Source organism: Ovis canadensis, chromosome 13, assembly GCF_042477335.2.
Source record: "Ovis canadensis isolate MfBH-ARS-UI-01 breed Bighorn chromosome 13, ARS-UI_OviCan_v2, whole genome shotgun sequence".
Classification (NCBI taxonomy): domain Eukaryota; kingdom Metazoa; phylum Chordata; class Mammalia; order Artiodactyla; family Bovidae; genus Ovis; species Ovis canadensis.
The window spans coordinates 19,094,606-19,117,238 of NC_091257.1; the positions used below are offsets into that span (position 1 = coordinate 19,094,606).

General features: G+C 53.2%; 1 protein-coding gene across 1 annotated transcript in view; it reads right to left on the reverse strand.

Moving 5' to 3' along the window:
• Positions 1 to 3,437: 3,437 nt before the first annotated feature.
• Positions 3,438 to 22,633, reverse strand: part of JAG1 (jagged canonical Notch ligand 1) — a 35,516-nt gene continuing 16,320 nt past the window's right edge. The window contains exons 5-26 of the mRNA XM_069547091.1: positions 21,938 to 21,998; positions 18,083 to 18,213; positions 17,786 to 17,905; positions 16,758 to 16,871; positions 15,625 to 15,738; positions 14,925 to 15,038; positions 14,466 to 14,512; positions 13,953 to 14,126; positions 13,293 to 13,443; positions 12,342 to 12,506; positions 11,754 to 11,867; positions 11,172 to 11,285; positions 10,977 to 11,090; positions 10,724 to 10,840; positions 10,240 to 10,267; positions 9,728 to 9,813; positions 8,262 to 8,375; positions 7,507 to 7,616; positions 7,187 to 7,420; positions 6,848 to 6,979; positions 6,298 to 6,448; positions 3,438 to 5,616 (exon numbers count right to left, since the gene is read on the reverse strand). Coding sequence (XP_069403192.1) covers positions 5,159 to 5,616; positions 6,298 to 6,448; positions 6,848 to 6,979; positions 7,187 to 7,420; positions 7,507 to 7,616; positions 8,262 to 8,375; positions 9,728 to 9,813; positions 10,240 to 10,267; positions 10,724 to 10,840; positions 10,977 to 11,090; positions 11,172 to 11,285; positions 11,754 to 11,867; positions 12,342 to 12,506; positions 13,293 to 13,443; positions 13,953 to 14,126; positions 14,466 to 14,512; positions 14,925 to 15,038; positions 15,625 to 15,738; positions 16,758 to 16,871; positions 17,786 to 17,905; positions 18,083 to 18,213; positions 21,938 to 21,998 — 2,963 coding nt within the window. The 3' untranslated portion in view covers positions 3,438 to 5,158. The remainder of the gene's footprint in view (positions 5,617 to 6,297; positions 6,449 to 6,847; positions 6,980 to 7,186; positions 7,421 to 7,506; positions 7,617 to 8,261; positions 8,376 to 9,727; positions 9,814 to 10,239; positions 10,268 to 10,723; positions 10,841 to 10,976; positions 11,091 to 11,171; positions 11,286 to 11,753; positions 11,868 to 12,341; positions 12,507 to 13,292; positions 13,444 to 13,952; positions 14,127 to 14,465; positions 14,513 to 14,924; positions 15,039 to 15,624; positions 15,739 to 16,757; positions 16,872 to 17,785; positions 17,906 to 18,082; positions 18,214 to 21,937; positions 21,999 to 22,633) is intronic.

Below are 22,633 nucleotides of genomic sequence, written 5' to 3' on the forward strand. Positions count from 1 at the left end.
CAGCTGGCAGGAGCCCCAGATTCTAGTCCTAATTCTTGCTGACTCGGTGTGACCTGGAACGGGTCCCTGATCCTCTCTAGGTCCCAGTTTTCCCACCTGGGAAAGTAAGGAAGGGCGGATCCTTTGCTTGGGAAGGTCTCCGATTGCGCTAATATCCAGTGAGTCTCCCATGAAGGCTTTTCAGCTGCACTTTTCTGAGAAAGGCTGAAGTAAAGCAGCTTTTCCCTCTTCAGGTGGAAAACAGAGCTGGGGCCAACCCGTCTGGGTGCGGATCTATCATTAGGAAGCCAGCTGCCAGCTCGTGTTCCCCTGGGATGGAGGAGGAGCCCCGCTGGCCCTGCCAGGAGAGGGTCCCTTTTAAAAAAAAAGCTGTTGCCGGCATCTGCTTTCGCCCTCTGGGTAATTCAGCTCCTGGGTGCCCTGATGTGGAGAGTGGCGGGGGAGGCGTGGAGGGTGGGGGGGCCCGGTAGGGCAGTGGGCAGGCCTCAATTCAAGGTTCTTATTGGACTTTAGAGCCTTTACTCGCCAAGTTAATTTCCCCAACTTGCCTATCACAGGTTACTACTGGACCTATGCATCATGATACATAATTTAAGGCTTGTAAAAGCTGCCCAGGACTTGAAAGAAACACAGTCTAAGCCAGGAGGCTGTGCCTGGCATGCAAGAGCAAGTAACACAGGTAGAATTTCTGTCCAAAGCGGGGGAGCCACACCCTTGTGACACCATCTCAAGAGGTTGCCACGCTGTGTGCAGGCCCTTCTGTGCCAGGCGGCGGCACCCGAGCCCTGCAACCATCACCCCCACTTGCCATTAACCACCACTGCAAGGCAGTTAGTTGTTCACAAGGGGAAGTGCTTTATTCTTAATAGACCCAGGAATATCTCATGGACATAAAGTGGCACAACATGATTGCCCTGATGGTTTCTGAACTCTGTTTTTAAGACTTCTGGGGCCAGAACCCCACAGCACTGCCCTGGGGCACCCTTCTACTTCTGATAACCAAGCTGTCTGTTGGCATAGTTGGAGCCTGACATAGCCTGAGTCGGGATGTTTAGCTGCTTGTGGGATGGAAAAAAAATGTTAAGAAAAATAATTGTTGTTTTTGCAAACTATCTATTTAAAAACAGAACCTCAGGAAGCAGATTTCTGTTTCAAGGCTCAGATGAATCAGAGCTTACAAAGTATAAATACACATTAGCAGGAGGAGGCTTCCCATAACCCAGCGCTGGTGTGTCTTCCCAGCGCCGGAACCTCTGACTCCTGCTCCTCATTCCCAGCAGAGGCAAGAAAGCAAGCCTCCATGGAAGCGGAAGTGCTAGAACCTCGCTCAGCCTGAGCTGCAAACCTCTGCAGGCCAATAGGAGTTTTGTATTTTTTCTTTAAAAGCAACTGGTTGTTCACCACACACACTTGCTCACTTTAGGGTCGACAGGTGTATGCTGTTCGGAAATGTGGCAAACCCACAGGCTTATTCCTTGGGCTCTTTGCCACCTAAGAAAGATTACCAAATAAGTTAACTTTGACTCACTGACCCCTCAGATCAGCCAATAAAATGAAGCGCTTACACCACAACTTGCTCAAGGGGTAGTGTAATTGATTTACTTAAAAATGATGTCAGGTGGCAATTGAGCAACAAACTGGCTTCCAGACTGCTTAATTCAGTTTAACAAGGAGGAAAAACCTTGTAATTAACGGAAGAGCTTGACTACTTTGGTGAAGCTGTTTTCAAAGTCTGCCATACCTAAGCTGAGGAGGTTGAGGGGGAGGAGGGGACAGCTTCTTGAAAACTATAGGTTCCCAGGCCCAGCTTGCAAGTCAGGGGCCAGGCCTGGGATTCTGCATTTAAGAGAAACACCTTTGCAAGTTCTGCTTCTCTGCTCATCATCCAGTCTCACCTGACTTTTAGTCAAGCTATATACTCCCTTTTCTGTTCTAAGTCTACACTGTGTATATACATCTAGAATCCTAGGACAGTTTCCCATCCTAAAGCAACCAGCTGTGAGCTGCTGTTTTCCTGGAGTTTCATGGTATATATGTACTAATGTTGGAATTCTAGTTCATCACGTTTTTGATTGGAAAATTCTTCATCTTCCAGGGCCTGATTATAGGAGGCACAGAGCTTTCCGGGAGCGGGGGGTGGGGAAAGGTTCTGGGGCTCTTCTCTTGCACTTTCCTGCCTCTAGGACAACCAGGACTCGAGTGCAGGATGCCTGCTGTCTGAAGAAAGGTGACAACCACCCTTAACCACCAAGGTCCTGGCTTCGAACTGTGTCCAGATGAGCCTGTCTCCTCCTTTCCGCCACCCAGCACGTCCTGCGTAGATGGCTCCTTGAAATAACAATCTCAAGATCACTGGTCTCTTAGAACAAAGGATCGCAAAGGTCATCAAACTTTTTTCTTGGCACACAAGCATCTGGCAACTACCCAGGGACTTTGGGGGTCCTGCAGAATCCAAGTTTACAAACCACCAGAGCAAGGTAGTGTTGGAATTCAGATTTGGTCCTGCTGGTCGGTCTGCTCCTCCCTCTGACCCCACCCCGCAAAGAGCCATGCCAGGACGGGGAGCCGTCACGGGGACCACCCCACCCCAGAGAGCCACACTGGGATGAGGAGCCATCAGGAACCAGGCTCGTCTCGGCGCTTGTCCTTGGTGCCGCCTCCCTGGTGAGCCAGAATTCTGTCCCCGCCCCCGACCATGCACAAAGAACAGGATGCCTCAACCTGCCATCCGTTCTTAACCACGACACCCGCTGGGACATAGCTCCTAACCTGGTAGAAAGAGAAGGGTCCCAAGAATGAAGCAAGATCAACATCCGCACGGCTTTTCCTCCCCTTAGCCTGGTGCGCCAGTTGGATGTGCACCACGAAGACTGGATGGGGTGCACAACCGGAGAGCCACGGCTGGGAGGAGGGCAAGCTGGGGCTTCCTGCGTAGAGGAGGGCGCTCCTGGCAGCTCCCTGAAGCTGCTGGAAGCTGTCCACAAGCCCGTCACTGGCGGCTCACCCTCCACGCAGAGGTGCCGGAAGCAAAGCCCCCCCACACACCCCGACACCACGTGGGCACGCCTGTTGCCCATGGCTCTCCTGCCCATCACCAGCGGGACAGCCCAGTGCCAGCTCCCAGGGCTGAGAGGGAAGCTGGTGCCGGCTCACCACCGGGAGCAAGGTGATGAGCGGTGAGATGGGCCCTCACCCCCAGGGCCTGGCATCACCCCCTCCTGGAAGCCAGCCTGGAGGCAGGAGCATGCACAGAAGCCTCGAGGGTGTGGTCCACAGGGACGCCAGGACAGTCCTATTCATCCAAGTAGCCAGAGAGGAAGAGAAAGCATCCTGCCTCCCTCCTAATCCCTCAGCACCGATTCCAAGCTATTTAAAACCCTCTGACTGAGGTGGGCATCGCCCCAAAGTTGCTCAAAACAATTCACATCCACACTGCAGGCCATTAATCCAGTGGTGTTTATTCAAGCAGTATTCACACTCGCTGTCGAATAACAAGGGCATCAAGACCCCGAAGATGGGGCTCTCACAGCTCCAGCTTCACAGCAGCCTCTCTGGGAGGGGTTTCAAGAACTTAAGATGAAGGTGATGGCTGAAAAGGCTTGCCATCCCTGCTCTGGGTCCCCGAGGAGTACAGCCTGCTTCTCGCATCCCGGTCACCAGACAGACCCAGGCCAGCGGCAGAGGCACAGCTGGGCAAAACTACGTAAGCTCAGAAGAGGCCACACTGGTCCATGTTTTCGTACAAAAAATTTAATAAATATGACTTTTCAAAATGTATTGCCAGGAACAACACAAAGATGCATGTTTATGTTCGTATAACACTAAGAGGACAATACAAAGGATCTTCATGGTCTCAATGGTGAACTAACAGAATCAGTTTTGAATAAGCCTTTTTGAACTTAAACTTCATCATAGCATTTTGATTTCCTCACTTAAGGCAGGCAGTGGACTCTATGGCAAATCTAAACAGTGATCTTACTGGACATTTTACGGTTCAAGTATTCAACTAGCTTATTAGAATACTCCCTAAATGCAGTAGATAAAAAAATCAAATCAGCCTTACATAACGAATGGTGAAAAGAAATCAGAATTTACAAAATAAGATTGGTGTGCTTCCAACTTCACACAATTAATTTGATATGTTTACTGATCTTCAACCACTCATGTTTTGGCTATGTTTAGTCATAGCTCACCTTGTTCCCTTAAACTGCTAGGCAGCAGATCATCTGCCTGTCTCTCTTCAAGTCTTTAAAAAAAAAAAACCAAAAAACACCTGTTCTAGACTAATTCTCAAACTGCCTCTCAGTCGGGGTTTTAAATATCTGACGTCGTACGAAAAAAAAAAATTCCACCAGTATTCCAGGCACAAAAGGCCACCCTATTGTCTTAAACTATTTTCAAACACCTTAATTTTGGCTTATAGGCAACACGTAATAAGAAAATAGGTTCAAAAAAATAAAGCCATACGCTTACAACGCTATCAAAAACCTTCAATTCTAAACACGTACATATAAATAAAAAGGAATGATGTCTTAAGGCTCTTGATTATTAAGTTAATAAATCAAATATACACAGTGATTAATAAAAAAAAGAATTATTTACATAACTATACAAAATTCTACTTTTGACACATTTTTCCTCTTTAAATTCTTCATTTTACCAGCAACTGCTGACATCAAAGTCCCCCCTCCCCCAACAACAACAAAATACAATAAAAAAAATAAATAATAAACTCATTTGTGATAGTTGCTGTGGTTCTGAGCTGCAAAGGCACTTTTCAAATACAGAACTACTTGGACGTCATCATAAAACCAATATACAAAAACAACTCAAGAGTCAATAAATATAAATAAAAACTATGATCCTAAGACTGCATCACCATCGGGACATCTGGCAGAAATGGAAGCTGGGCGTACTCCTGGGAGCCTGATCCGGAGGTGCGGGCAGGCAGGGGCGGGGGGCCCGGTGTTTGCATAGCTGCGCGGTGCAGTGCCACCCAGCCAACCACAGAAACTACCATTGCCAGTGTAAGCCAGCTTGTCAGAACTTAAATTAGCACGGGACTCTACATCCAGGACAGCGTGGGGCCGGAACACGACAGACAGGGCAGCCGCAGGAGCGGGAGCCCGGGAGCCCTCGGACGGCGCCCGCCCGTCTGCTATACGATGTACTCCATGCGGTTCAGGCTCTGCGCGCTCTCCAGGTCTCTGTTGTCCTGTTTGTTTGTCCAGTTGGGGTGTTTGGCCGGCGTGCCATGGGGGGGCTTCTCCTCTCGGTCGACCAGCGTGTACGTGGCCTGCTTGGCGAAGCGCGCCTTCTGCTGGTGTTTGTCCATGTCGTCCTCCTCCACCTCCGAGTTGTGTGTCCTTATTTTGGACATTTTGGAGTTCTTGCTCTCGTAGTCCTTGACGGGGACCGTGTTGGCCCCGTGCTTCTCGATGGGGTTCTTAATCTGGTTCAGCTGCTCGCGCACGTTGTTGGTGGTGTTATCCTCGGAAGCGGCCCGCGCGTGGCTGCCCGGCTTCCGGCGCTTGCGCACGCACCAGTAGAAGGCGGTCACCAGGCAGCAGACCCAGGCCACGGTCAGCACAGAGCTCAGCAGCGGCACCAGGAAATCTGCACGGCAGGGCGGCGGCGGGGAGCCCGGTGAACCACACCGCGGCCCCAGCCCCTTCCCCACCCGCATCGTCCCTCCGGGCGTCCTCAGAGACCCTGCCGGCCTCCCCGGAGAGACCAGGGAAAACGGCAGCCCGTACGCGTGCACACTTCTGTGTGGGGAGGGGCGTCTGGCTACTGAGACAGCTCATGAGATGAGTGGTTCTCAGAATCATCAGAAAGAAGGCCCTGGGACGCATGGCTCCAACGCCCCTGGGGGTCCCGTGCCAGCTATAGCACAGTGATGCTCCAGGGATCCCCGGGGCACTCCCGCTGCCCTGCAGGGCCACTGAGCCATTCATCAAAGCCGCTCTTAGGATGGACTGTTCCCCAACCCCGGAGCACAAGCAGGCTCCACGAAGATGCGTACTCAGGGTACGGCAACACTCTGCCCAGGCGGTGCCTGCAGCCAGAGGCAGCCCGCAGGCAAGGGACAAGTCAGGCCACCTCTGCCCACAGCCGTGGGATCCTGTCATGTCAGCCGGCCTCTGTCTTCTTGCTAGTTAAAAATGGGGATCCTTGAACAGGGAATCAGCAGCTAACTTCCCGCCTGGGGTTTCCCTGGATGCAGGTTGTGCTGGTCTTATGGATGAGCTGGACAGGACGGTCCTCTCAGAAAGGGACCCTGACCCCACCACCTACCTGTTTTGCTCTTCAGAGGACGCCTCTGAACTCTGACTTCCGAAACGGCAGCAATCAGCGAGCTGTTCCCATCTCGTTTACTGACGAGATTTATGATTTTGTCGGTGATCTCCTTGATAGGGTTTCCATCATCCCGGATGTCTTCAGCAGACTGAAAAAGGAAGCATCAGACACAGGGGTCAGGGATGCTCACCAGTCACTTTTACTCAAAATTATTTGACCATACATGTATGCCATTCCCTGGCGGCTCAGACAAGAAAGAATCTGTCTACAGTGGGGGAGGACCCAGCTGGGGATTTCTGGGCTGGGAAGATCTCCTGGAGAAGGGAATGGCCACCCACTCCATTATTCCTGCCTAGGGAATCCTATGGACAGAGGAGCCTGGCACGCTATGGTCCATGGGGTTGCAAAGAGTTGGACACAACTGAGCTCCTAATGCACATGTGCATCAAGCTCTCCTTCCACGTGTCTGCTCATCTGGATACTAGCTAAGTGAGCTCTCTGGGCCACTCCCAGTGAAACGACTAGGCGTGAAAGGGCTCATACTCACAATGGCTACATGCATTTCATTGTTGGCAGCAGGGGAAGGCTCGCAAGCTACGTAAAGCGAGTATTCGGCAGAGACGTTCTTCAAGATGTTCAAATTCCGCAGTTCACTGCAAATGTGCTCCGTGGTGAGACCCTAGAATGATATTTTAAAATCCACACGTGTGTAAGGGAGCGGAACGAAAAAAGACTGCTGTTTACTTGAAAGGGAGGCTGCGCGCAAGCTGAGCTTTGGTGAAGGACAAGAATCCAGGCTAAGGAAGAGATGGAGCTCGTGATGTCTCTGCTTTAGGGCAAGCGGACACACCCCACCTCTCCAGAGCCAGCCAGAAGTGTTCCATACCGGCGACATCATCTCCTTGTTGAAGGTGAGCGTGATGTTGGCACAGTTGTCCTGGTAGTAGGGGTCAGATTCGCACCTGGTCTTCACGGGCTGGAGGCTTGAGGACCGGCACTCACCCACCCCGGTGCAGGGGTGCACGAAGCACTGGGTGTCTAGGATGGGCACGCAGCTCTGCCCACTGGGGCACTCACTGTGCCCTCTGTGCAGTGAGCAAGGGCGGGGGCCACACCACACCTGCAGGGACAGACAGAGCGCAGCTCAGGAGGTGTCCGGCGGCGGTCTGCGCGGCCCCAGGATGAGGGCGGCCAGGCCGTGCCTACCTTGGAGCAGGCGACCCTCCCGTCCAGGCACTGGCAGGCATTGCAGTCAGCGTCCCACCTGGCCCCGTCGGGTATCACGCTCCCCATGGTGACGCACGACCTCCCTGAAACTGAGGTGGGGACCCGTGAGTGGCAGGAGCTGCCCTTTCTGTGGACCATCCTCCCGACTCTTCACTCCCTGCCCAGCGGGAGATGCTGAGGCCTGTCGCCCTTTGCCCTGTGACAGCGCAGCTGCTCTCAGCGGGCAAGCATTCTTCCCCCCTCAGCGGGCCCTGCACCTGGCCACGCGACCAGCTATGATCAGTGCAGCGTCCAGGGACAGAAGTGAGCGGAGTCTCCCCCTGGGAGTGAGCTTGGCCCCTTGAAAGCCCGCCGTCTGCCAGGAAAAGGACACGCCCTGGGTACAGTGCCGGTCCAAAAAGGGTGGGGTGGCACACAGAACAGAACTAGGTGCCCAGCGCGAGGCATCCATCACTCTGCTTGCCCTGTGTACCCACTAACATCACAACTGCCTGCTGTAGGCACAGAGGTTGGGGAGGGTTATTACAGAGCATAATGGTGACAAGAGCTGGCTAAAACGAACAGTGACTCTGCTTTCAAAGGACCTTCCGGTTTCCCGGTCCTGGGTGTCTCCAGCAGACGTGCCCTCTGTATTCTCTCCCTGAGCACAATGTCCACACATGAACAGTTGAAAAGGTGGCTGCAATGCCCACTCAGCCCAGGGGACCCACGGCAGCAGGACCTGGCCCACATACCTTCCTGGCATTTGGCACCACTGTGCCCTGGGGGGCAGATACAGCGGTAACCATTGATCTCATCCACACAGGTCGCCCCAAAAGCACAAGGTGAAGACTGGCATTCGTTGATGTCTAGGAGAAATGGAGTTCAAGTTTAGGCTCCAATGGGAGGCACCAATGCTCTTCTGATAAAACACACAGACAAGATCTGTAGGTCTAAGTATAGGCTGAGTACATTTTCATCATGTGACCAGCACCCAAATGAAGAAATGACCATCAGTACTGCCTAAGTGTCCGGTCATGGCCTCCCAAGGGTCACCACGAGCCTGACTTCTAACAGCTGAGAATTTCTCATTTGGGGAAAAAGCAATTTTTAATTAAATGTTCCTTTTCTGATAGTGTAATTTAGAGAACAGAGGCCAGCAAAGATCTTGATAAAGGGTCAGCCAGAAAGCATATCTTAGGCTTTGCAGGCCATGTGGTCTCTGTTACAACTGCTCAACTCTTGCAGTATGAAAACAACCCTTGACAGTACATAAACAAGACTGTGGCTGTGGGTCAATAAAACTTTATTTACAAAAACAGGCAGTGGGCCAGATTCGGCCCCCAGGCCATAATCTGCCAATCCTTGATTCAGAAACATGAAATAGACACAAAGCCCCCACCCAGTGGGGCCCCTGGTGGCTCAGACGGTAGAGTCTGCCTGCAGTGCTAGAGATGCAGGTTTGATTCCTGGGTCGGGAAGACCCCCTGGAGAAGGCAATGGCAACCCACTCCAGTATTTCTGCCTGGAGAATCCCATGGATGGAGGGGCCTGGTGGGCTACAGTCCATTGGGGTCACAAAGAGTTGGTCACAACTGAGTGACTTCACTTTCACTTTTTTTTCCCCCCCACCCAGTAGTTCTTGAAGATCCAGACTTGAGGACCTCAAGGAGGACCAGTTTAAAAGTTTAAATTATTATTGAGGGATAAGAACATACACAAAGAAGCATAACTGATCACTTTTTTTTTTGGCAAAAGAAAGGGCATGTAAAAAAGTAGGGAAAAGGCTCAGAATAAACTTTAAACTTCCTAAAAAAACTGGATTTCCTGACCTCATTTTGTTTGAATCATTTCAGTGGGGCCTGATCAAGCCTTGGAAACCACAGCCTCAGCCCTTCCCGTGGCTGAGGTCTGGGGCGATGCATCCTTGCCCATCGCTTCATGCTACCACAGGAGCAGCACACTTTCCTTAGAGCCTCAGAGTAAATTAACCATCAGATGCTGTGGCTGAGGCTCTCTCCCCAGGAGTGAGGGGGGCTGTGCGCCCCAGGGAAAGTCCAGGAGGCACGTGGGAGGGAGAATCCAGCCAGGGGCATCTTACTCCCAGCTGGAAGCAGGAGACTAATTGTCAAGGCTACTTAGAACCATGGCCATAACTGTTTTAGAGAGGAAAACTCTTAGACTAAGGGTTGGGGAGATACCAGTCAGAGGTGGTCCTTACTTATTCTGCAGTCGGGCCCAGCGAAGCCGGGGGCGCATTCACAGCGGTACCAGTTCTCACCATCCACGCATGTGCCACTGTTATAACTACGAAAACAAAGGCCACTTGGTTACCACCGCCCTGTCTGCCACTCCCCCCGCCAAGGGTGGCCCCACGCCCGTTATGATGGGCAGCTCTCAGCCCTGCCCACAGGCACCAGTGCCTGCGTCCCACCCCCAGAGTGTCCAATTGACAATTCCTGGTTGCAGGAGCTCCAGTTGCGTCCCAGGCACTAAACCCTCCCCAGTGATTCCTGTGTACAGCCAAGTCTGAGCATCACTGCTCTAAACGCAGATACCATCTGACTGAAGTGTGGCCCAGACTGGCACTGCCTGGGAGCTTGTCAGAAAGAAGGAATCTGCAGCAACCCCCAGCCCTCCTGAATCAGAAGCTGGATTTTACACAGGAGGCCCAGGAGAGGCCCACACCTGTCACAGCCAACAAGTGCCTGCATAACAAGGCTCTATGCTTACCAGGGATGAGGACTGCAGTCATTGGTGTCTGCAAAGCAAAAAAAAAAAAAAAATTCAAAAACTTAATAGCGAAGCCTTCTTAGCCCTAAGTGAAAGCACCCGTGATTTCCACAATACCCAAATGATAAGGCTGTCATTAACGCCAGCAGGAGGAGCTTAAGACCCCTGCTCAATTGGAACCAGGCCCACATCACACTTTGCTGCAGTCACCATGGGACACTCATACACAGGAAGAGGCCCCGGGAAGGGGGCTGTGAGAATGGCTCTTGGTCAGACCAGAGCCAGAAAGCAAGCCGCCATCTGTGTCCACTTATCTCGTGGGTGACTTTCTCATGCCCAGGGCAGGGCTGCCTCCCATCAAGGCCTTAGAACAGGCCCAGGTGCTGTGCACGGAGCCATCACACAGCTCTGCTTCTGGTTTCCATCGCCAGCCCCAGGGGTCAGGACGGGCCCTTGCAGAGCTCGGGGTCGGGGGGACACTTACTCTGCGTGCAGATGGGCCCCTCCCAGCCTTCCTTGCAGACACACGTGAAGGACTCGCCGTTGACCACACAGGTGCCCCCATTGTGGCAGGGGCTGGGCAGGCAACTGCTGTTCCGGGCTGTGAGACAAGAGCAGACAAGACCACGCTCCCTGAGGCTCCAGAGACCTCGGGAGGGACAAAACACAGGCCCTGGAGGGCGGTCCCAGGCACTCGGATGCCCTGCGCGCACCGCACCCGCGGGGGCGGAACATACCTATGTTGCAGGTCGTGCCTTCCCAGCCTCCCGGGCACATGCACTTGAAAGCGTCCCCTTCATCATAGCAGGTGCCACCGTTATTGCATGTGGCCTCATCACACTGGCTGTCACCTGCACGCGGAGATCGGCGTGAGTCCCGGCCGCCCTCCCTGCCCCCGACACAGGCCAGGGTCCCCGCCGGCCCCCACTTACGTGAGTGGCACGTCTTGCCTTTCCACCCGTTTTTACAGTCGCAGTAAAAGTCACTGACCAAGTCGCGACAGGAGCCTCCGTTGTGGCAGGGGTTCTGGCTGCAGTCGTTAATGTCTGCAGTGAGAGCAGACACCCAGCTGAAGACACTCCCAGGCCTTTCAACGCCCCACAACATGTAAGAGGCGTGTCTCTCCACCTTCATCCCATTTTCCACTCCCAGTTCAAACACCAGCACAGCCAAGCCGGGACTTAAGCAGGGGCAGCCTTTCCCAGGAATAAAGGAGCCCGGGACAAGTCATGGAAGTTAAACTCAGGATGGGCGGAAAAGATGACCCCTTTCTTTGTAAGCCAGGATGTCAAGCATGCTAATTCCAGGGGCTAATTCTCAAAGCATCTCCACAGAAGCTCCCTCCCGCGGGCGGGCATGAGCACCACCGAATGCTAACAGCACACAGGCTCTCCCGTCCCAGGGCAGGAGTTGCTGGGGCCTTGCTTCCAGACATTCTCACTAAAAGGAAAGGCCTGCTGGGCTGCCTCTGCCCCCCACCCCCAGCGCTGCCATCCCCAGGGAGCCCGACGCACTGGTCTCGCAGTGGGCGCCCTCCCAGCCGCCGCTGCAGATGCACGCGTAGGAGTTGACGCCATCGATGCAGGTGCCGCCGTTTCTACAGGGGTTGCTCTCACAGTCGTTAATGTCTGCGGAAGGAGGGGACATAGAACCCGGGTGAATGCAGGCCGAGCGATGCCACCACCAGCACTCTCCCAGGCGTTTCCAGCTCCTCCCGAGAAGAGCCACCCGGCACCACCACACTGAACTCCATCAGGACCGTCCTGGAACCTGACAGGCAGCTGGGGAAGCAGGGGCCTCCAAAGGGCAACCTGTCCATTCTATTGGACATCCTCACACGAAGCTCCTCAGTGAGAGTCAGGAGGAAACGGCTGGGGAAGGAGGACCACCCTACCTACGAAGGTTTCAGAACCTTCTGAAACAGATGTGCTAGACACCCCAGGGGCATCAGTGATCTCAGGTAAGCACCACCTCGGTCTTGGATCCTGGACGGCACCCCTGGGCTGGTCTCGCCTACAAGGATCCAGACCCCACCCCCACCCCCACGGCTAGGCCAGGCAGGGTGGGTGCTCGCCCCCGGCCCTGACGCCACGCGGTCTTACTTTCATGGCAGTACGTTCCGGTGAAGCCTTTGTTACAGTCACAGGTGAACTTGCCTCCCGACTGACTCTTGCACTTCCCGTGGGGGCCGCAGACATTGGAGGAAATGTAGCGCACCCCTTCCGGCGTGTCATTGGAGGCCATAGCCACGGTGCAGCTGTCAATCACTGCAAGACAGGCCCGGGCTCAGCGCCCCGCCAGGGACCCGCGTCCCCGAACCCAGGACCCAGGCCGCCTGCTCTCCCAGAGGCAAGTGCCACAAGGCACCTCGGGGGCCAAGATGGCCATGTGCTGCATACGCTGTGACAGGTAAAGCCAACACTCCACGCACAGGAGAGTAGTTTTTTTCTTTTTGAGGCATTTTCTCCCTGTGGAGCCGAGCAGCTCATGCATGCAGGCCCTGTCCACCCTTCCTGCTACATCCGCCAGCTCTGCTGGAAGCTGACTGACGAGGAGGAACGGCTTTCCCCTCCACTCAGGGGCACGCACGGCTGCAGGACGGACTTACAGAACCTATGGGCTGAGCCACCTCACACAGCCACAGGCGCTAGATACATGTAAGTGAATTAAGGTTAGGTAAATCAGGGTTTCTACTTGCCCCGATCGCTCTCTAAATGCCCTGAACCACACGTGGCCTGAGGCTTTGGTATGTGCTGGTACAGAGACCACCAAGGCAGAAGGCTTTGCTGAAGTGGGTGCCCCAGGGAAAGTCTCTGCTTGCAGACCAGCCCGTCCCAGGATGGGATGCTAAATGAATTTCCTTCTCTCCCCAGGCTACTTGCAGGCATGGCCCCTCCACTGGCGGCCTGGGTAGATTGTTTCCACGTGTTCTGGCTTCCCTCCAAAGGGGCTATCAATCTACACCCGCCTCGAGTGTCCCAGGGCAGTGACAAATGGCCAGAGAGGAGGAGGAGCTTCGCAGAGGAGCCAGCGTTCAGCGGGGCGGGCGCTACCTTCGCAGGGGGTGGTGCGGCAGTGGTCTTTAAGGTGGGAGCAGTTCTTGCCTTCATAGTCCTCAGGACACTTGCAGAAATAGTCACTGGCACGGTTGTAGCACTGGGCGCCGTTTTGGCAGGGATTGGGCTCACAATAGTCGATGTCCAGCTGTGGGACCAGGGATCAGGCAGGGAACAAAGTAAAACAAAGGTGTTGATTATGACTCCTCTGGGGCAGCAGCCCCCAGAATGTGACCCTTTCAACTGCTTCCGTCAGGAGGACACGCAGCAGTATTCATAGCTGTGTCCTAGACACTGTCCAGGTAAGCATTTGAAAAAGCAGGGCAGAGTGGGAGAGCGCTGGGTCTGGGATGAAACTGACAAAAAGAAACTGACAGGCTGGTGGGGGGCCGGGAGGGAGGTTCACGAGGGAGAGGACACGTGTGCTTATGGCTGATTCACGCTGTTGCACGGAAGACACAACATCGCACAGCAATTATCCTCCAGTGAAAAATAAAGAAATCAACAGACACCCGGAAGACAATCACTCATCAGTCTCCTTTCACGGCTTATCTCGCAGAGATCCTAGTCAAGAGGAGACTCCAGACAGTCGGAAGATGGAGGCAGAGGAGGAGACATCTGTGAAAACCTGGCCATTCGCGCTCCAGCCTAGCTCACCTGACAGAGGTTTCCAGAGAAACCAGTGGGACACAGACACTGGAATCTGTTGATTTCATTCTGACAGTGACCCCCGTTGAGACAGGGGTTGCTGGCACACTCATCGATGTCTGTCTCACAGTGATCACCTGCATAGCCAGGTGGACAGATACAGCGATAACCGTTAACCAAATCCTGGAGGAGGAGAAGGAGGGGGAGAAACACATGCATTTTTTTCTAGGTGCTGCACAAACACAGGGCTTCGGTGGTTCAGCGTGACTGTTTTTGTTCAGCTGATTCACTGAGAGAGAGGCCACGCCTCTCCAAACGTGAGAGAGGACTTTCTATGTGCATGTCGTCAAGATGATTCCCGGGAGGGAGGCTGGGGTAACATGAGCCCGGGTGAAGCATCCAGAGCCTCACTTTTCATCTGCAGTTTAAAATCCCCCAGGGACAGAGCTTTCCAGGGGTCCCATCAATCTTTAGGCTTGTTGTCAATCAGTAAGGTTTTGACTGAAGCAAAGGTTTACATACCCGACAGGAGGCATCATTCTGACACTGGCCAACGCAGTCATTAATATCTAAAAAATAAACAAGCCATCACGTCAGAGGGGCAATTTACATTGAAACTGGGCTTAATTGAAAAGCCTTCTCCTCTCAGGACAGATTAAAAACCTCCAATCAGATTTCCTGTGTGCTTCCCATGAGATAAGGTTATTACTGGGTGGGAACACTCCCTAATTCTTCCAGACTGAGCTACTGTAACTTCACATCATTGTTTTAACCACCTTATCAGTGTACGGCCGTTTTACCCGCTAATGAGCCTGATAACAAGTATGTTTTCACCGATCACTCCCTCTCCAAAAACATTCCTTTTATAAGGTTTTCCTTCTGCTCCTCAAGTCTTAAACCTGGAGCCTAACTATAGGTAGCTGGCCAACAGCGTCAACACCCTGGCGTCATGAAAGTCCAAGTGCTGAGAACATCACTCACTTATGTCACAGTTTTGACCCATCCAGCCTGGGAGGCAATCGCAGTAGTAGCTGGCAATCAGATTCTTGCAGGATCTGGCATTTACACAAGGTTTGGCCTCGCATTCATTTGCATCTGAAAGAAAGAGGATGAACAGTGAGAAATGGGGTTCTACCCCCAACCCCAACCCTCCCACACCCACAAAAGAAGCCACCAATAGGTTGTCTGAAGTGAGACATTTCAATAAGCTTGATAAATAAGAGATACTATCTGGAACATCTGAATCCTCCTAGCCATGATCCAATAAGGCATGCTGACTGATCACTTCCCAGCTGCTGTGAACAGCCAGCCCCCAACCACAGGGCACAAAGCACCAGGCACTTCTGTGCAGAACCCAGCGCAGCCTAGTTGCTGGGATTTAAAAGTGGCAGAAAGAATGCAGACAGCTCATTCCTCATGAGATCATCCCCGTTTGGAACCCAGCTGAACACTTCTCGGACAGACGATTGACATGGTTCGAGGAATCCCACGACTTTCCCACAGGGCCTCCAAAAGCCAGGCTATTTGCATACGAGTGATTTCTCCCAGGCTCGCTGGCGCGACCCTTGATAATAAATGACTTCTCGGGAGGGACGGCGCGTGAACTGGCAGCGCCGGTCACATGCATCTTCCCTAACAGCTTGGAGGACTCACGCTAACCCTGGTGCGGGAGTTCTCTTACCTAACTGGCACGTTTTGCCAGTCCACTGGGGCGGGCACACGCACTTAAATCCGTTAACCAAGTCCTGGCAGGTGCCCCCGTGGGAACAGTTATTTGGAGAACAGTCATCAATGTCTGTTCGACAGAGAGAGGAGAGGGTTGGCAACGTAATCTCAGTCCACTTGACAATCAGGTAGTTTACCGCCCCTCACATGAGGGACCTTCACTTAAGAGCCAGGCACCTGAAGCCACAGCCACAATGACGGTAAGGCCCGATTTTAGCTTTAAATCCCCCACTGGCCCAGTTCATCTAATCCCCGACCTAAGCAGGCGGAGAGCCAGCTGGATTCCTGGGCGTCAGCCCTTGGTAATTTGGGACAGCATCTCTGCCCACCTTTATTTCTAAAGAAAAGTTTCATCGCAGCTCAGAGGTAGCTAAGGAGTGGTAAGGATAAATAACTTTCTTCACTGGTAAAAAAGATCACATTCTTATCTGCTCACAAAGTTCTCCCAAAATAACATGCCTGGGGTACCCAACCTCCCACTTCTGCACTGGACTCCAGGGCCTTTGGAGGGGTGTGTCCTTAACTGTGTCGCCTTCTGCTCTCAGGAGTAGATGACAGAGGACTTCAGGCCTGGCGACACCCCAGGAATCCAGGGGCTTGTTAAGGACTACAGACTCCCCACCTCCAAGGCAAACGGTAGGACCCACACATCTGTAGCTTGGTAGCCCTGGTCCCTCTTGGAAAATGTTTGTCCCCATGATGAACTTCAGTAGTGACAACCTCCCCCACAGGTGGCGTCTGCAGGGCTTTGAGGAGAAGCACTGCCCCCAGGATCCAACCCAGAGGAGGCGGGGCTCCAGGGGGCACCTGCAAAGGGAGCAACAACTTTCCCAGGGAGCCTCTTGCCGTCAGAGCTGCACATGCTGACTTAAGGGGCTGCCTCAGACAGGTGAGCCTGGGGACTTCCCCGGGCAGGGCCGGAAGCTCAGCTCAGACCTTGGAGCACATCTGCCCCCTCCCACGGAGACAGACCTGGCACTGAGATGACACGGAGCCTCGACAGTCTGCATCTCGACACCGTGATCCGCGGCCCGCACCACACACCCACCCCCACACTGAGAAAGGACACGGGTCAAAGCCCGGACTTACTCGTGGAGCATGTGGGGCCAGTCCAGCCCGGAGAACACTCACACTCGAACCCCAGGGAGGTCTCCTTGCAGCTTCCTCTGTTGTGGCAGGGATCAGAGAGGCAGGCATGCTCCGCTGCGGACACCAGAGGGCCATCAGCATGGGACGCCCACCAAGAGGCTACTGGACACGAGCCCCCCACCCACCCCACCCAAAGCCCACCCCCAGGCCACCAGCTTGAGCTTGTTCAAGAAATGATGCATATACACTAACGTGTAAACAGACAGCCAACAGGAATTTGCTGAATGACTCAGAGGGATCAGGCTGGGGCTCTGTAATAACCTAGAGGGGTGGAAATGGGTGGGAGGGAGATTCAAGAGGCAGAGGACATATGCACACCTGTGTTAACATATGTGAAAGAAAAGTGAAAGTGAAGTCGCTCAGCCGTGCCCGACTCTGCGAACCCACGGACTGCAGCCCACCAGGCTCCTCCGTCCATGGGATTCTCCAGGCAAGAATACTGGAGTGGGTTGCCATTTCCTTCTCCAGGGGATCTTCCTGACCCAGGGATCGAACCCAGGTCTCCCGCATTGCAGGCAGACGCTTTACTGTCTGAGCCACCAGGGAATCCCATGTACAGCATATTAATTCATGTTGATGTATGATCAACAAATCAAACCAATGTTGTAAACCAATCATCAATTTAAAATAAATAAATACTTAAAAAAATAGAAATGAAAGCAAGCGTGGGACCCAACCTCGCTGTGTCTGGGGAAAAAGGAAGTCATCTTTCTCGCTAAGCTCTGGTCACCTTTCTCCCAGCTTCCGACTGGGAGATGGGTCACTGCCCTGCACACACCACCCCAATGCAATCAGCCACACCCAAAACACTTGAGCAACTGGAGGGAGGTTTCAGAGAGCCACGGAGCTGCTGGGAGCACAGGTCTTAACACCGGAGGAGAGTTTCACCTTTTCCAAGTCTCTAAGTGTATTTGAGTTGAGCAGACAAAAAGTAGAAAAGGGGCTCTCTTTGTGCCTAGACCACTTACCGATTTCACAGTTGGGCCCGGAGTACCCTTCGGGGCAGGAACACTGGTATTTGTCAGGCCCTGTGTTGCTACAAGTTCCCCCATTGAGACACGGCTGGTGGGTCCCGCAGTAGTTGAGATCTGCCAAAAAGACCCCAAAGAAGTCTCTCAAAGATCAGAGAGACTGCCCACCTGCTGCGTTCCAAGACCCATTCCTCTTTACAAACTAAAACCAAGAGAAAACCCAAACTCACAGCGTTAAAGGCAAGTTCAAGCAGATTCGGAATAAGCGGAAACCCAGCCCCTGCGTGGACGCACCTTTGTCGCAGAGCTGGCCGCCCCAGTTGGTCTCACAGAGGCACTGCCAGGGCTCGTTACACGTGCCGTGGACGCAGCCGGGGTGCGGGATGCACTTGTCGCAGTACAGGCCCTGCCAGCCATATTGGCACCTGGGGACACACAGCACGCCAGCCCTTACCCTCCAGAGCTGGCGGGGAGAGCCCAGCCGGGAAACACAAGCGCTCGAAGCCCAGGCTCGCTAGTTCTGGTGACCGCCTGGTGGACGCTCAAGGTTCGTCCAGCGGTTCCCTCTAAACAAACATTTTCACAGTGGGACCGAGGGCCCCTCCCAGGCCCAGGTGACTCCCGACAAAAGGCAGGCTGTCTAGGGAGAGGCCCGTGCCAGGGCCTTCCTGCACAAAGCCCCTCTCTCTTCTCGGTTCCCACAGGAGCCCAGAGTGGGGAATCAATCAAGCCCTGGGGGCGGGGGAGAGGGCTCACCCTCCAGTGACAGCAGCCACGCACAAGTCCTGCAAAGGTGGCGAGTTTTACACCGCAGCTCCACTGGAGTCCCTCCCAGGGCAAGTCATGACCCCAGCACACAACAAGGCATCAAGATGTCAAGGGTGGCAGGAAACTGCCTCCCAAGGAGGCGTCCTGAGACGGGACACGGAGGGAGGGGGCACCCTTCCTCGCAGAGATGGGGTTGGATCTCTGGACACATGTCTGCAGGGACAGCGAGGAAAGCGGACAGTGCTCAGAGCCAGCTCTGTGAGTGACCTATGACCCATCATCGTGGCTGCTTATGCTCTTTATTCTATAGCAGTTATTTCTCACTTTGCAAAAACCAAGTCAACTCAGTTTATCCAGTATTGGGGAATGGAGGTGCATTTCCTTTGTAAATAAGCGCATCACTAATCGGACTCTTTGGAGGCCATAGAGTGCCTTTGATCCTCAAACAAAACCAGAAGCACACACCTTCACCTGGGGCAGGGCTCAGCTACTCTTCCCTCAGGTTTCAAGCCCTCTGCAACTGTGTCTTCTCAGAAATCCAGCTTCAGCAAACAGGTTGGAGCAGAGGGGAGGGGGCCCCCATGGCAGAGTGAAGGGGGGGGTGAGCAAGGGAGAGTGACAGGCAAGCATTTCCACGGTGGGCCCACGAAAGCCGTGTCAGAACTGTCTCCCCCTTCCCACTCAGCTGAACTTGGGAAAACAAGCACCCCAAGATGCAAAGGCTTTCTGCTTCCAGAGAGCTGAAGGCAAGCTAAAAACCTTCGTCATGGGAAAATTATAGGGATCCAGCTAATAGCTAATCACCCATGGCCGCGAGTCAACTTAGCCCCTGAGAATTCTGACTAACCACTTCCTAACTTCTAAGAGCAAGCCATCCACGCCCCAGTACAGAGAACCACCAGGATGTGTGGTTTAAAAATCAGACACAGGATTCCGGTTGATTTGAAATGAAACTTCAGTCTAAATGACAAATGACTATTTAATGGAGTAAAATAAGAACAAAGTCAATGCTTTGGTAGCAATTTCTTTAAAAGTGGACCCTCAAGTTGGTGGGAGCTCAGGGTGATGCTTTTGATACTCTTAGCCTAGAAGGTAGATATTAAGAGGGAGTTGATTTGGAAATAGCATTCTTGTCACTGTCTTTCCCCAATTCCCTCCCAAATGAGGGTTTGCTACACCTCTTCAATTTGCTTAACAAAATGCAAGAAGAGACAGCTGAGGACCTGCCCTCAGCTCTTAATTAATGAGAGACTGGATCCCCAAGCATAAAAAAGGAACCACAAGAGGCCACGGATGACTTCAAAAGAAAACAAATAAAAATACTGACCCTAAAACAGGCATCCACAAAGTTATCCCAGTTTAATAATATATGATTAAGGTTCTCATGAGAAATTGAAGCGACTTTCCTCACAGGATGATTCACAATTAAGTTTGATATTATTGGCAGGCTCGCAATGAAGCAAGACCGTGCGTCCAGGAAAAGGAACCCAGGTCGCCTGGGGAGCAAGAGAGGCAGGCAGGTTCTCTCATGTGGAGGAAACAGAGCAAAAACACACCCTTCTCGGCCACCATCCAGAGGGCCACTTACAGGTCGCGGGCCATCCAGCTACGTGAGCAGCAGGGCCGACCAGAACTTCCTCAGGCCTCGAGAAGGTTCTGTTTTCATTTTTCTTTCAAGGGAAAGGGAAGGAGCTGGGTGGGAGGCTATGCAAATACCGTGTGGGAAAGTCACACCTTCAGTCAGAAAGGGCCTGCGTGTCCAGGCAGGAGTGGGAGGGAGACTTTGAGAGAGGAAGGGCTCAGCTCTGGAGACAAAGCCTGTTGTTCTGGCTGGGAGGGCCTCCCCGGCAGTGGCGTGTTTATTCTGATGACGGGAGCAGAAATCAGCCCCTGGCTGATAGTCATCTGAGTCCAACGCAGGCCTGGCGGGTGCCCGAGAGCTCGGCTGCTCTGAACCCATGAGCACCCTTCAGGAGCAGGGCCTGCTCCCCTGACGGTGCCAGCTGCCCCCACTGGTAGGGTCCGCCCCAAACCCCCTCGGCCTCCCGGAGCATAACCGCCTCTCTGGAGTGCAAGGACAGACATATCTCAGAGCAGCCTCCTCCATTTGACCTCAGTGGCCCTGAGCTCTACACTTCAGCCTCAAGCCTCAGAGCTCAGTCCTCCCAGTGGCGAGCAGAGGCAGCAGGGAGCACCCCGAGGTTCAGGCAACCACAGAGGTCCTCTAGACTTTCTGAGCAGCAAAACCATGTGGCTGAGGTGGGCCGGTCAAAATGCAGATCTCTGGGCCCAGCCGAGGAAGTGGGATCATCTGGGTGCAGCGTGGCACCCCGGAACCTGCATTTCCACACACCCCCGGTTAATTAGAGGGATGACACTGAGCACAGAGGTTTGTCCCTCCAGCAACAGCGGCATCACTGGAGGCTTGCTGCAACTGCTGAGACTCATGGCCACCTCCCCGCCTCCCCTACCCGACCCCCACCACCGCCTCAGAATCGAGACCTCACAAGAGCCCCAGGGAGCGCAGTTTGAGAGGCGCTGCTCTAGACTATGGGTTCGTGAGCTGCCCTTGGCTCAAACTGGAGTGGCTCTGGGGGCGAAAACAACAGGTCCGGAGGACCCATGCAATGTCACGTTAAATGTGCTAAGCCTTCAGGTTTGGGAGGGGAGTAAAGCGGGTGCTCCTGCCAAAATGCCACAGACACCCACAGCACTTCCTGAGACAAGTCTTTCCCAGATGGGCGCGATGCACATTTCAAGAAGTTCCAAAAGCTGTAAGCGGGAAGCGGCGGGGGGGAGGACTAGGTTTGGCTCCTTGCATTGTCCCGGGCCATAAAAGAACAGACTTCAAAGGTCGGCAGCAAAAGTCTACATTCATCAGGCTCAACTGACAAGATTCCAGCCCAGCCATTAACCTCTCAGCACCGGCCGGCTCCCGCCTGCGAAGGGGCCAGGAGCTCGTGCTAATCCCATTCTAAAGAATGCTCCACTTTCCCTACTGATGGGAAAAGTGGGGGAGGGCCGGGAGACCGAACACCGCGGCGGTGGGGGAGGAGAGAGCCCCCAGCACCAACCCAGTCCTGGACAGTCCATTAGCACTTGAAGGAGAAGATTATAACAACGTGTTATCAATTTACAGAACCGTTAATACATGAAGTCACTCGCTATGCCCAGAAGTTTTTTTTTTCCCCAAGAGAGAAGCATGTACATTCCAGTGGACAGCTGGTATAATTTAATAAGCTTCGGATGTGCTTATTTGAATTTTTTTTGGGTCAAGTTTTCTTGTCCTCCAATGAAAGATAGGCATATTCACAGTAGAGTCAGTCCTCTTTTTGCATTAAAGGGATAATTATTAGGGGGAAAAAAAGTCAAGTTGTTTACCTGCAATCGCCTGGGAGTTTGCAAGACCCATGCTTGGGGCTACAGCCCTGTCGGCAAATAGCTGTAAAAAAGATAAAAAAGGAAAACAAAGAAGGATGCGTCAGCACTGCCCGTCTCTCACACGGCCACAGTCACGGGAATGGCCTCGACCGACAAAATCCACTGTTTTAAGAGATCGCATTTCAAGCACACTATAAGGAGAGGAAGATGGGAGGTGCCCCAAGAACGAATCCAGCTTTAAACTTCAAGGCCACGCGAGCAGATCCTCAAACGCGACGCTATTTGCGGACAAAAAGCAGGCAAGTGGGTAGGGGAAGGGGTGCCTCTGAAGGATACCTGCCCTGCTCCCATCCTCACCGAAACAAACAGAAAGCCTAATCCTCCCCCGGTCATCTTCCTTCCTCCATCCTCCAGCCTTCCTAGAACCCTCCATCCTCCAGCCTTCCTAGAACCCTCCGACCAAACACCTGGGTCTCAGAAACCCCACGGGACTCACAAAGCCGACCAGGCCGACCTTGCTTGGCAGGCTAATCCACCAGCCGGATCTAGTGGTACTTTTTCTTTTTTTTGCATAGTATTCCTACAAAGCAATTCTGCTTCCTTTACAGACAAAAATTTTTGAACAGACATTAAAAAACAGTGGGCAGATTGTTTTAAGTAACTGTTACTGATTTCTAGGACACCAACTATTTAAAA